This window comes from Pimephales promelas, chromosome 22 (genome assembly GCF_988280905.1).
Source record: "Pimephales promelas chromosome 22, fPimPro1.hap1.1, whole genome shotgun sequence".
Taxonomy (NCBI): domain Eukaryota; kingdom Metazoa; phylum Chordata; class Actinopteri; order Cypriniformes; family Leuciscidae; genus Pimephales; species Pimephales promelas.
The window spans coordinates 29,265,770-29,280,006 of record NC_142790.1 but is presented as its reverse complement, the minus strand read 5'-3'; the positions used below and the strand labels follow the sequence as shown (position 1 = coordinate 29,280,006).

Sequence of the window (14,237 nt, the reverse complement as noted above, 5' to 3'; positions counted from 1 at the left end):
CTCTGTTGTTATCTGGGAATAATAAACCTCTGGATGTGTGATTGACCAATCAGAATCAAGTATTCCACAGAGCCTGTAATAAACGAGTGAACATACTGAGCATCACACACACACCAACACTGAGATCACAGTCTGTCTGATCACATCAACGGCCAAATGATTCTGAACCGTTCAAACACGACTCACTGCAGGTCTGAGATTCTGTGAGAGGACCAGCATCTGCTGTGTGTGCAGTCACCTTCTGTTAGCCCAGCGGGACACACACACACACACACACACACACACTGTTCCTCCCTGTACTGTACGGACTCAATCTCACAGACCCGTGACACAGTTTCAGCTCTGATGTAAACAGACTCACTCACACACACACACACACACACACTTGGACTCAGAACGATCTGTTGGATGTCAGTGTGAATCTCACGGCTCAGTGAGTGAACAAACACGGCCATGACCTAAACTGCTTCACACACACACACACACACACACATACTTGGACTCAGAACGATCTGTGGGATGTCAGTGTGTATCTCACGGCTCAGAGAGCGAACAAACACGGCCATGACCTAAGCGGCTTCACAAACACACACACACACACACATACCAGAAACGTTCTGCATGTGGAAAAAGATCAAACATTTAATGATCCAGCAGTGACTGAGCTTCTGTGTTTGTGCGGGAACACTCATCACTGATCTGAGCCGTTCAGAAACTGGGTCAACTTTGAAGAATTCCATTATAAAACACAGATTTCTTTTTTTCATGCCAGAAATGATATTTTAAGCTGGGTTCTGCACATGTGAACGTGGATGTTAGAAGAGAGTGACACGGTGTTTGATGCGATCCTGAAATCATGAAGACAGAATGGTTTTCTAACGTTCAGATCAAGTTATGAACATGTTATTTCTGAGTTTGCTCTGAAAACATCCCGTGTTTAAACATGTTTTTACTTGATTACACGAACGTCAAGGGAAAATTACATTCTACTAACATTATGGGACTGACACATGATCTGTAACACACGTGTCATATGATCTATAACACACATGTCGTGTGATTTTTAACGTGTGTGTCATATGGTCTGAGCTTATGGTCTGAACATATGGTGTCATGTGATCAATAACACGCATGTCATTTCTGAAACACGTGTCTGTTACAGTCTATAACATGCGTGTCATGTGATCGGTAACGTGTGTCATTTGGTCTGTAACGCGTGTCTGTTACACGGTCTATAACACGCGTGCCATGTGATCGGTAACACGCGTGTCATATGGTCTGTAACATGCATGTCATGTGATCTTGTAACAAGTGTGTCATGTGATCTGTAAAGAGCGTGTCATGCTCTGTAAAGTGTGTGTCATGTGATCTGTAACGTGCGTGTCATGGGCTCTGAAACACGTGTGTCATGTGATCTGTAACAAGTGTGTTGTGATCTGTAACACGTGTTATGTGATCTGTAAAGCGCGTCATGTGATTTGTAACACACGTCATGTAATTTGTAACACGCATTATGTGCTCTGTAACGTGTGTCATGTGATCTGTAACACGTGTGTCATGATCTGTAACACGTGTCGTGATCTGTAAAGTGCGTCATGTGATTTGTAACACGCGTCATGTGATTTGTAACATGCATTATGTGCTCTGTAACACGCGTCATGTGATCTGTAACGTGCGTGTCATGTGCTCTGAAACACGTGTGTCGTGATCTGTAACACGTGTCGTGATCTGTAAAGCGCGTCATGTGATTTGTAACACGCGTCATGTGATTTGTAACACGGATTATGTGCTCTGTAACGTGCGTCATGTGTTTTGTAACGCATGTCATGTGCTCTAAAACACGTGTGTCATGTGATCTGTAACGTGCGTGTCATGTGCTCTGAAACACGTGTGTCGTGATCTGTAACACGTGTTGTGGTCTGTAAAGCGCGTCATGTGATTTGTAACGCGCATCATGTGCTCTGTAACGTGCGTCATGTGATTTGTAACACGCGTCATGTGATTTGTAACACGCATTATGTGCTCTGTAACGTGCGTGTCATGTGCTCTGAAAAACGTCTGTCGTGATCTGTAAAGCGCGTCATGTGACTTGTAACGCGCGTCATGTGACTTGTAACGCGCATCATGTGCTCTGTAACGCATGTCATGTGATCTGTAACGTGTGTCATGTGATCTTTCACACGCGTGTCATGTGATTTGTAATGTGACTCACCTGACTCTGTAACTCGCTCTGCTGTTTGAGACGCAGGTTCTCGGGTGTGTCTGTGACGATGGTGAACGACGTCTTGGGATAATGACTGAAAACAGAAGATGAAGACAGGATTACTCCATCGGATGTAGCACAGCACACGCGTGTCACATGGTCAACCGGCTCTGTTACATACAGAGAACGTGATTTACACTGTCAGACGCATGTAAGCTTTGGTTCTCTTGAACTGAATTGATCTGAATAATGATTCTACTGTCTGTTTTACTCAATTCATCTCGTATTTGATGAAGTTTGCAACACTGTTTATTACTGTGAAGCTGCTTTGAAACAATCTGTATAGTATAAAGTGCTGTAGAAATAAAGATAGCAATAAAAACCTCTGATCGGGTCCAGGTGAAGAACAGTAAAAGTTGTAATGTTTGGGTGGATTATTCCTTTAACACTAGACAAGAGCTAAAAATATGATGGTGAATGTGGTGAATAATCAGCGATAACCTTTCTGCTCTGATCACAGTTATAATAATCATCTCGTCAAACTCTGAAAATAAAACAATAGCTTTTCGTCATGACTTCACTGCTATTGTGTGATAAAAATAAAGCATGAATGCCCATTGAGTCAGCAGGACGTTTCCCCGGCGACACCTGACTCCGCCCCCAAACACACACAACCAATCAGCTCCTGATCCTCGAACATCACCCACTTATCCACAGGAAATGAGAACAGCAGGACAGGAAGTTCCTGTATCCTGAGAGAGAAAAACGACTCACCCCGCGTCTCAATGTTCCAGTGTGGATCCGTGCTCACTATAACAGCTGATATTACCCACAATCCACTGTACTTTGGAGGAGGAACTACAAAAACCAGTACAAAGTGTTAAAAAACTACAATCATGGCGGATATATATGAGATAAAGGTTTGAGTGACTTTAATTTAATTAATTTCATCTGCAATAACAATGAGGACTTTTATAAAGATCCGTTTGGCCCTTAACTTTTAAATGCATCATTGATAACGCATTAATATGAGGCGAATCTCCGCATGAAAGACCCGTGACTCAGATCAGCGCGTTTCTCTACGATACGGCATCAAATAAAACATGGAGGATTTCATGTGTGACGAGATGATTGACAGGCCAGTTTACGCTCCAGACGCAGTCGTATGACGGGATAGTGTTTCCCAGAGCTCGTCTACTCGTCAATACACACTCACGAGCACCGACAGAGAAACCGCAGCAGGTTAAATGAACTTTGATTCAGATGATGAATCAGTGAATCTGTCGCTGCATCAGATCTACAGTCTGAAAGTGTGTGTGTGTGTGTGTGACCATCATGCTGGTTCACTGACGCCACAGAGGCACTAATGAGAGTTTGTTTGTGTTTGTGTCCTAAACGCCGCCCTATAATTACAGCGAGCGAGCGAGAGACACGCTAACGAGTTCAGAGAGACACGCTAACATCTAACACACTCTCTTCTGCTCACCAAACTGCATTTACATGATCAGAAATACAGTAAATAGTATTCAGAGTCACATGATCCTGCAGAAATCACTCTAATATGAGGATCTGATGATCGAGAAACATTTATGATTATTATCAGTGTTGGACACAGTTGAGCTGCTTCATATTTCTGTGGAAACTGTGAAACATTAATATTCAAGAGTGCTAATGTGGCATTATTAAGATTTAAAAATATATCAAGGATAAAGTAAATTGATTAAAGTGATAGTAAAGACATTTATAATGTTACAAAATATTATATTTCAAATAATAGCTGTTCTTTTGAACTTTCTACATCACAGAACGGCACAAAGTTCATTTGAAGATTCACAGCATGAAGCAGTGACTGAGCAGAACTGAAGTGTGTGTGTGTGTGTGTGTGTGTGTGTGTGTGTGAGGAACATGTCTTCTGAAGAGTTACTCTGGTCTCCACTAGCAACTGCTCCGTCTGTGTGAATCGTGACACTCGATCCAGAAGAACAAAAGCTGCTCTGTGGGACTGAAGATCTGCGTCTGAGCCAAAGAACAGGACAGGACCAGTGACCACACACACACACACACACACACACTCTCTCTCACACACACACACACACACACACTCACCGCATTAAACATCAGTCAGACGATTCTAATAATTGTCAGTTGTGCATGAACATGAGTTGTGCAGAACATGAGTGTGAGTTTCTGTGTGTGTGTGTGTGTGTGTGTGTGTGTCCAGATCTGCATCGTAATGAAACGTTTCTCAGCGAGATCTCCCTCCGTTAATCAGTTCGGCTCATTCGTTCCTTCGTCACAGTAACGAGCGACATCACGTGTGAACACGCTTGAGTGAACCAGGAGAAGAGGTTTCCATAGCAACGGCCCACACACACACACACTCACTCACTCACTTACTCACACACACACACAGCTAAATATATGAAACTCTTATGAAAAGCTGGAGAATAAAAGAATAATTTCATAAAGAAAGATCAGATAATCTGCGGTGAATCAGGAAGAGTTCAATAATTATAATAATCACAGAAGTCTAAATATACCATCAGAGATGTTTGTGTGTGTGTGTGTGTGTGTGACGCCTGCAGCACTTGGATCGACCCGCACACTCGACCTGAGTAGGTGCATGAACATATACACACACACACACACACACACACTGTAGTGTCTATAGATACTGATCTATCAGACTGACTGTGAACTCAAGCTGCAGAATCTGCTGAAACACACACTCGCTCTCTCTAATGTCTCTCTATGTCTCTCTATCATTTCGGCCTGATTCTAATGAGTGTTTGAGATGATTCCTCCACCACACACACACACACACACACACACACACAGTGATGCGTGAAACTGTCTTCTATTATATAATTCAACACGCATGTGATATGAGCTGCATTATATAAAGATCAAAGAGAAACGCTGCAGTATTAATCAACATCATTCTAGCAGCTGTGGGCCGTCGCCGGGGTGTAGCTAGGGCGTTGCCAGGGTGTTGCCAGGGTGTTGTGGGAGGTTTATTGCTGTATATTTGCTGGATGAACAGAACCTGACCAGTGTCACTTCTGCTGCTCTCCCTGATCTGCATAATCACTCCATCATTCATTGAAGAAAATGACCAGAAAACTGAACAACAGAGAGCAGTAAATCAGCTTCATCCCTTCATCTCTTGAATCCTTCATTATCCCTTCATCTCTTCATCCCTTCATCTCTTCTTCACTTTATCTCTTTATTCCTTCATCTCTTCATCAACACTTCATCTCTTCATCAATTCATCTCTTCTTCACCTCATCTCTTCATCATCCCTTCATCATCCCTTCATCTCTTCTTCACTTTATCTCTTTATTCCTTCATCTCTTCATCATCACTTCATCTCTTCACCCCTTCATCAATTCATCTCTTCTTCACTTTATCTCTTTATTCCTTCATCTCTTCACCCCTTCATCAATTCATCTCTTCTTCACTTTATCTCTTTATTCCTTCATCACTTCATCTCTTCATCCCTTCATCAATTCATCTCTTATTTTCTTCATCATCTCTTCATCTCTTCATCAATTCATCTCTTCTTCACTTCATCTATTCATCATCCCTTCATCTCTTCTTCACTTCATCTATTCATCATCCCTTTATCTCTTCTTTACTTTATCTCTTTATTCCTTCATCTCTTCATCATCTCTTCATCTCTTCATCCCTTCATCAATTCATCTCTTCTTTTCTTCATCATCTCTTCATCTCTTCATCCCTTCATCAATTCATCTCTTCTTTTCTTCGTCTCTTCATCATCCCTTCATCTCTTCTTCACTTTATCTCTTTATTCCTTCATCTCTTCTTCACTTTATCTCTTTATTCCTTCATCTCTTCTTCACTTTATCTCTTTATTTCTTCATCTCTTCATCATCTCTTCATCCCTTCATCAATTAATCTCTTCTTTTCTTCATCTCTTCATCATCCCTTCATCTCTTCTTCACTTTATCTCTTTATTCCTTCATCTCTTCATCACTTCATCTCTTCATCAATTCATCTCTTCTTTTCTTCATCATCTCTTCATCATCTCTTCATCATCACTTCATCTCTTCATCCCTTCATCAATTCATCTCGTCTTCACCTCATCTCTTCATCCCTTCATCACCTCATCCCTTCATCATCCCTTCATCTCTTCTTCACTTTATCTCTTTATTCCTTCATCTCTTCATCATCTCTTCATCTCTTCATCCCTTCATCAATTCATCTCTTCTTTTCTTCATCATCTCTTCATCTCTTCATCCCTTCATCAATTCATCTCTTCTTTTCTTCATCATCTCTTCATCCCTTCATCAATTCATCTCTTCTTCACTTCATCTCTTCATCATCCCTTCATCTCTTCTTCACTTTATCTCTTTATTCCTTCATCTCTTCATCACTTCATCTCTTCATCCCTTCATCAATTCATCTCTTCTTTTCTTCATCATCTCTTCATCTCTTCATCCCTTCATCAATTCATCTCTTCTTTTCTTCATCATCTCTTCATCTCTTCATCCCTTCATCAATTCATCTCTTCTTTTCTTCATCATCTCTTCATCTCTTCATCCCTTCATCAATTCATCTCTTCTTTTCTTCATCATCTCTTCATCTCTTCATCCCTTCATCAATTCATCTCTTCTTTTCTTCATCTCTTCATCATCCCTTCATCTCTTCTTCACTTTATCTCTTTATTCCTTCATCTCTTCATCACTTCATCTCTTCATCCCTTCATCAATTCATCTCTTCTTTTCTTCATCATCTCTTCATCTCTTCATCCCTTCATCAATTCATCTCTTCTTCACTTCATCTCTTCATCATCCCTTCATCTCTTCTTCACTTTATCTCTTTATTCCTTCATCTCTTCATCATCACTTCATCTCTTCACCCCTTCATCAATTCATCTCTTCTTTTCTTCATCTCTTCATCATCCCTTCATCTCTTCTTCACTTTATCTCTTTATTCCTTCATCTCTTCATCATCCCTTCATCAATTCATCTCTTCTTTTCTTCATCATCTCTTCATCTCTCATCATCCCTTCATGAATCTGTCAGAGTTAGGGAGACTGTAACGTCAGACTCCTGAGAGTCACTGAGTCGAACTGCTTCACAAATAACAAGATCAAACAACGACGGGCGAAAGGTCACGACAACCTGACATTTAAACACAATCAACAGCACATAAAGAAAAGGCCACCGGACCATGTGCTGGAGGTCGAGGTGTGTGTGTGTGTGTGTGAACAGCATCAGCACTGATGAAATGTTTCCCAGAATCTTCATCTTCACTGACATCTCGTGTGTGTCTGACATCTTGTGTGTGTGTCTGACATCTCGTGTGTGTAACACACTCACGCGTTACAGTAGGGCTTCTTGTCGTAGCCTTTGTAGTTCTTCATGTTGAGCGTCATCTTACACACTTCACAGTGGAAACAGCCTTTGTGCCAGTTCTGCACACAACAAACACACACACACACACACACTGTTTTAGTCACCAACACAAATGAAGAGTTGCGGACATCAGAGACTTCACGACATCATCGACTTCAGATCGATAATATTAATTCATGTAATATTATTTAGTGTTTAGTGATGGTTTGAGACTATATGGTATTCTGACAGATGTGATGTTCGAGTACTGTGATGTCGTATCACTGTGGTATAGTGTCCAAAACAACTCAGTTTTTGTCATTACAGCAATACAAAAGTTTTTTATTTTCTTTATTTAGTATAAAATACTCCACAGAACAAGCTCTTAATGTCGCTCAGCACAGTAAGACTATGAATAAAACATGAAGCTCATTATGTAAGACATGAATGAGAATTCAAAGCAGCGAAACAGAGATAAACCATAAACAGAGTAAAGTTGATTTACACATTGCTGTAATAATACTAGATCTGATCATGTTACGGGGTTCACACTCAGCCCGAGGTTTGCAGCTCTAGATGAAGTTCTGACAGTAGTTGTGTTTGTGTTGGAGTAAATATGGAGTAAATATGGAGTAAATAAGTGTCACCTTGTCGAGGCAGCTGATCTTCTCCGTCGGGTACACGGTTCTCGCGCAGCGCGCGCACGCGGGATTCATCTTCGGTTCCGATCCAGTTCTGGGGCAAACAGAAGATCCACAGATCAGTGTGTTCAGTGTGTGTGTGTGTGTGTGTGTGTGTGTGTGTGTAAGTGTGTGTGTTCAGCTGCTCACTGATGAAGAGCATCACAGGCACTGGAGCTCAGTCTCCCGACGTGTTCAGTGCGCGCGCGCCCGTGTGTGTGTGTGTGTGTGTGTGTGTGTGGGAGGGGGGGTTCGTTCACTCAGTAAAGTATAGGCTATACACATTATAAAGACAACATAATGCCAGAGTCTAAATCTAGTTAGCATGTTTTGGCATCCAAACGCGTCACGTGATATTCGGAACGAGTCAATCTGAAAGTGTCTGAAAGTCAATCTGAAAGTCAATCTCAAAGTGAAACAACAACAACAACAACAACAGCTTAAAAGCAAACTCAAGCATGAATAAATCACTAGGTTTAAAGTCACCGCAAACTGTTGAGATTGAGTGAGAGTTTGTGTCAGTAATTCTCATTAGTGCGAGTTATGGCAAGCCAATTAAATCATTCACATGATTTTTACTCAACAGTTCAGTTTTCACTGGTTAAAATGATCATTCTTTAAATCAGAAAAGTAATTTAGAGAGAGAGAGAGAGAGAGAGAGACTTTTTTTTTACAACTTTTTATTAAAACATGTCCTAAAACACTAAAGAACAATGTATTTCAATGTAGACATACTGCTACAATCAGCAAATACGAAGAGAGAAAAAAAATAATGATAAAAATGAAAATAAAAAAAATAAAATAAAATAGAAAAAAAATCTTAAAAATGACCACATCACCAATTAAACACTATAGTTTCATCTTCACATTATGACAATAAAGCACCATTCACACACCATTTAGACTCAAATTCAAGTAAGTTTTTGGTGATTTGATAAAATGTATGTTCCAGTCTGATTCTTGATTCAACCAAGGCAGTGAACATCTTCAGCACGCTCACATCACATCCAAATGGCTAATTTAGCTTGACCAACTGCGAAATTTGCCAAGGTACACTGTTCTCTGGGTGTTTTTCAATACTTGCATGAAGTTGCATCCATAAATAAAAAATGTCTTGTTAAAACAAAACCCTATACGTATTCTTTCCAGTAAGGTGAACAGTGATGCCTAGGACATTCAACAAAAACATGGAACACAGTCTCTGGTTTAGTACAAAAATTGCAGAATGATAAAACAGCCGGATATTAAACTTAGAAACAAAACGATTTGTAGGTAACACACAGTGCAATATTCTACACTGCAAGTCCCCAGATCGTTTTGGAAGGGGACCTTTATACAACAGTCTCCAAGAGGGAGCAAGATCATCAGAATTCATAAAATACTCTCTCCATTTTGTATCACATCTCTATAGATGTGTGTGTGTGTGTGTGTGTGTGTGTGTGTGTGTGTGTGTGTGTGTGTGTGTGTGTGTGTGTGAGAGAGAGAGAGAGAGAGAGAGAGAGAGAGAGAAAGAGAGAGAGAGAGAGTATCTGTGAGGACCGGTTTGAGATCAGTGGATTGAGGGATCAGTTGATGTACCTAACGGCAGACATTTTGTAATATGCTACAAACAGACATATGTCATCCAATGTTTTGTGTGCTTTCTTTGCAAATTAAATAAAGAGAAAACATTTCTTTTGATTCATGCTGTAACTCTAAAATTACTCCGTACTTTGTTCACCATTATTCAGTAATCATTCGAGATGATTCTCGAGAAGGACAATTATCAGTATTATTATTTTTATTGGATAAATTAATTATGTTAAATACGAGTTTACTAATTAAAACATTTTTCAATGGAGTGAAAATCTTAAACCGGTCATCCGCTCCGCTCAGTGTATCTGTATGCCAAGTGATATGAGCTGTCAGCGCATTAATATATATATATTCAATATATATATTTGTATATTAATATATATATATATATATATATATATATTATATATATTTAATATTTAGATTTATGAATATGGAATTTTGCAAGTAATAAGATGACTGTGATGCTCTATGAAGCATCAGTCATCTTATTACTTGCAAAATTTCATATTCATAAATCTAAATGCCAAACCTCTCTTTCTTATATTTGTGAAAGAACTTGACAAGTATATATTTTCAATTAAGTTGTCTGAAAATAAGAAAGCCTTAAAAACATTATCTGTATGTAATTCCTTTCCTTTTTTTCTGTGTCATGTAATTATACCCCATTATTATTTTTTTATTATTATTATTTTGTATTATTTTTATTTTTTGTATGTTTGTATTCTGTTATACTTGTGTATTGTGTTAAGCATTAATAATAATAATAAAAAAAGCATTACAGTCCCGCCCACAGCCGGTGCCGGAAGTAAAAATTCAATACAATTTCTCCATTGACATTTGGGATATAAGCCATAAAAACGTAACTATACATGGTAGACTTAAAACCAGCTACGGCTGTACTAAGTGATTGTATATGCTCATATAAACGCCAAAAGATCATGGGGCACGAATCTTGTTTTAATATAAATCCCTTTTATTCGCGATGTACTGGATAAGTACTTCATTAACCACAATCCTGAACAATCCCACAATCCCACAGTGATGCATCTGATTGGTGGAAGTCGTGTCACGTGTGCTGTGGGCGAGACTGTGATGCTCAATGCGTCATGCGAGAGCGGGAATTTACAACCGTCACTGAATTTTCTCCTCAGGTTTCTTAAAGATGATATTTGACGATAAAATACTTTTATAGTTCTTAAAGTACATAGCTTGCGTTGATATTCAATTAAATCGAACATAGATGTTCATATTTGTACATTTTAAAATTTGAACTGCTCGTTTTTTTTATTCAGGAGATGCAAACAGCTTAGGCCTACAGACAAAATGTCAGACGTGGCCACGGTATGTATTTACACCATATCTCATTGCTTAGAACTAAATTAAGCGGTTAAAGTGCTTAATTATGTTGTATAATGTAACGTTAGCTAACAGTGCTATTGATGAGGTGACATAATGTACTCATGGTGATTTGATCGCCATAAAGACGTGAATTTTACTTGAACTGACCCGTGATTTGACTAGTATGACGTTAACGTTACACATTTAGGCCTAACCTCAGAATATACTGTCTACAAAATATTTGTTAAACAAATATATTTATCACAGGCTATTTTCACTTGAGGAAAATCCACAAATGTCAAAGTAAATGAGGAAACGCGTCTCCTGAGCTCATTTAGGACACATCACGATTTACAAAGGTAAGAAAAAAGGTAAGCTACAAACGATAAAAAAATGTTCGACAAAATTTAACATCTAGTCATCAACATTAGACGTTTATGTTGGTTTATTCGTCAGGTGCCAATGTCATCTTGTGCCATCGGCCAGTGTTGATGTCCGATTTGTGAAGAGACCCTGTTGAACAGGTTATTTTTGTCTGTTAAAGTGATTCAGAAAACACTCTTGGTTTGAATCACAGGCTGTGTTCGAAATGGAGCACTAACTTACTGTTTACTGCCCAGTACATACTGTATCATACTCTATTGTACAGTGTTGTCACATGACAAACACTGAACATTAATTCAGCAAAGCTGTCCAGGTAGTTACCTTACAATTAAATGTGCTAACCATTCTTTTTTAGACGTGAAAATGTTCTCCCTTGCGACTATCCCTTTCTAGGGCTGTGGAATATATAGCTAAAAAGGTTATCACAATATAATGTTGCTTATCGTTCGGTGACAATTATTGACATTTTTTCTAACCTCTTTTTTTAATACAAGGCAAACAACAAATTATATTAGTTTCAGCAGTCTAAAAAACAAATGTCTAATTCTTTATGTCCAATATTAAGATAAACAAAGTAAGTGTTAAAGAAACTTAAAATGTTTCAAATTTTGTGCAATGTCAAAGTTTAAACAGAACAATCAAGGCAAACTTTGAAGTGATCAACAAATGTAGGGGTGTAAGGATTCACAAAAATCAAGGTTCGGTTCGATAGGACACAGTGGTGTCACGGTTCGGTACGTTTTCGATACAGCAAAAAGAAAGAAATACTAGAGAAATTTCATGCCCTCCTGAACAGGAGTCTTCACAAATAATCACAAATAATTCTCTGTTTTTGTAGTTTTAGATGAAGCAGCTACGTCAGGGGCGGACTGGGACTAAAAAGTGTCCAGAACGGCCCATGATAAACTCTCTGCAACACACAACATGTAACACACCAGCTCATTTTGCGCATTTTTTTTTTTTTTTTATTGCAGGTTAACAAAACAGTAACACATACCAGGTAAGATTCAGTGAGACACATCTACAATACAGAAGTAGGAAAGGGGAAACAAAAAACAAAAAAAAAACAAACAAAAAAAAACAACAGAGAACAGAAAAACTCACAACAGCCCCACACAGTTATCGACAAAGTGGTATATGTAGGCACACGAGATCCTTTCTGTGATGCAATTCGGTAGTATCTGAATAGTTGTAGAGGATATGATAGAGACTTTGACAAACACAAAGAAATATATACATATATATATATATATATATGTATCTGTATTAGTGTTAGTGGTGGCAGTATCAATGATAGTATTTATAATGATAATATTCATGACAATAATAGTAATATAGGCTATAGCAATCTACAACAGTAGTGACAATAGCAATATGACAATAAGAATACATTTAATTTTATTTTTATTGCACATCTGCTCTAAACTCTGGGTCAGAGGGCTGACCCAGAACTGCCAGTGAGCGCAACCAACAGGCCCCCCAGACACAGATGTTTCCCCTCGATTCAATAACACGATTCCCCTCCACCACCTTCAGTGACAGCCAACCCCCATCGTTATACTTCTGGGCTACATTGAGTTTTTCCACCGGGGGACCACAACAGGCACCTCCAAACCAAGCTCCCCTAGTCTGTTTGTGACCTGACACAGCCAAGTGTTATTGGTGGTTGGTCCCCCCCCCCCCCCTTTTTTTTTTTATTTTGCGCATTTTTAACACCAATTACTAACTTAAAAGTGTAACACAAATATATTTTTTTTAAATGTGCTTATCATTAAATGTACACTATGTAGGAATTCTATTTTTGTCAAACAGCGACCCCTAGAGTCGCTGTGGAGTGCTTATACTGTTGTAGATAACGAGTGGAAATAAGGTGTGGCCCCTTTAAGAGCTGTGCGCGCTGGGTTATTTCTGTTTGATGCTCATTGTGGGTGTACTTGAACCTGATGTCAATCGTGTGGAAAGTACAGCCCCCTACTACATTTCAGTTAAAGGGTTAGTTCACCCAAAAATAAAAATTCTGTCAGTATTTACTCACCCTCATGTTGTTCCATTGACTACCATAGTATGTATTTTTTCCTACTATGGTAGTCAATGAGGAATGAGATCTGTTTGATTAAAACATTCTTCCAAATATATTCCTTTGTGTTCAGCAGAACAAATAAATACATAGAGGTTTGGAACAACATGAGGGTGAGTGAATACTGAAAGAATTTTGGGTGAACTAACCCTTTAAGGGAAGAGTTCAAAAAATGATTGGTCGATATTATGCATGAGGAATACATTTTGGTAAGTTGTAGCACACTGTATCTTTCAGCAGTGTTTGGGTTCTTTTACCATTAGCTAGTAGAGATGATCAGTTCATCAGTTTGATTAATATGCGCAAGGGAGAGAGAGCAAAACAGTGCTCGCTTGTGTTTGAAGACGCCCTGGCACAACTCACTTTCTGGAGGTATTCTGCCCCCATCTGGTATGAAATATGGAGTATGATTTGATTTTTTTTTTTGACAGATGGCACCTTTAACATTAATAAATGACTGGAATACTTCTTTATTATAATTTGTCTTTCTGACCCAAATTATAATAAAGAAGTATGCCTGTCATTTATTACTTAATAAGCTAACTCGTAGTACCTCAATATTTATAACTTTTTTACACCACACCTTTAAAGCCCCTTTTGCCCTGCATTTACATGAT

The 14,237-nt window shown here is 38.9% G+C and overlaps 1 protein-coding gene across 1 annotated transcript in view; it reads right to left on the bottom strand.

Annotated features, from left to right (window-relative positions):
• LOC148969649 (LIM zinc-binding domain-containing Nebulette-like) overlaps positions 1-8,500 on the bottom strand; it is a 9,326-nt gene extending 826 nt beyond the window's left edge. The window contains exons 1-4 of the mRNA XM_089125537.1: positions 8,394-8,500; positions 8,211-8,298; positions 7,549-7,643; positions 2,213-2,297 (exon numbers count right to left, since the gene is read on the bottom strand). Of these exons, the coding sequence (XP_088981663.1) occupies positions 2,213-2,297; positions 7,549-7,643; positions 8,211-8,279 (249 nt within the window). The 5' untranslated portion in view covers positions 8,280-8,298; positions 8,394-8,500. The remainder of the gene's footprint in view (positions 1-2,212; positions 2,298-7,548; positions 7,644-8,210; positions 8,299-8,393) is intronic.
• Between the last annotated feature and the right edge of the window lie 5,737 nt (positions 8,501-14,237).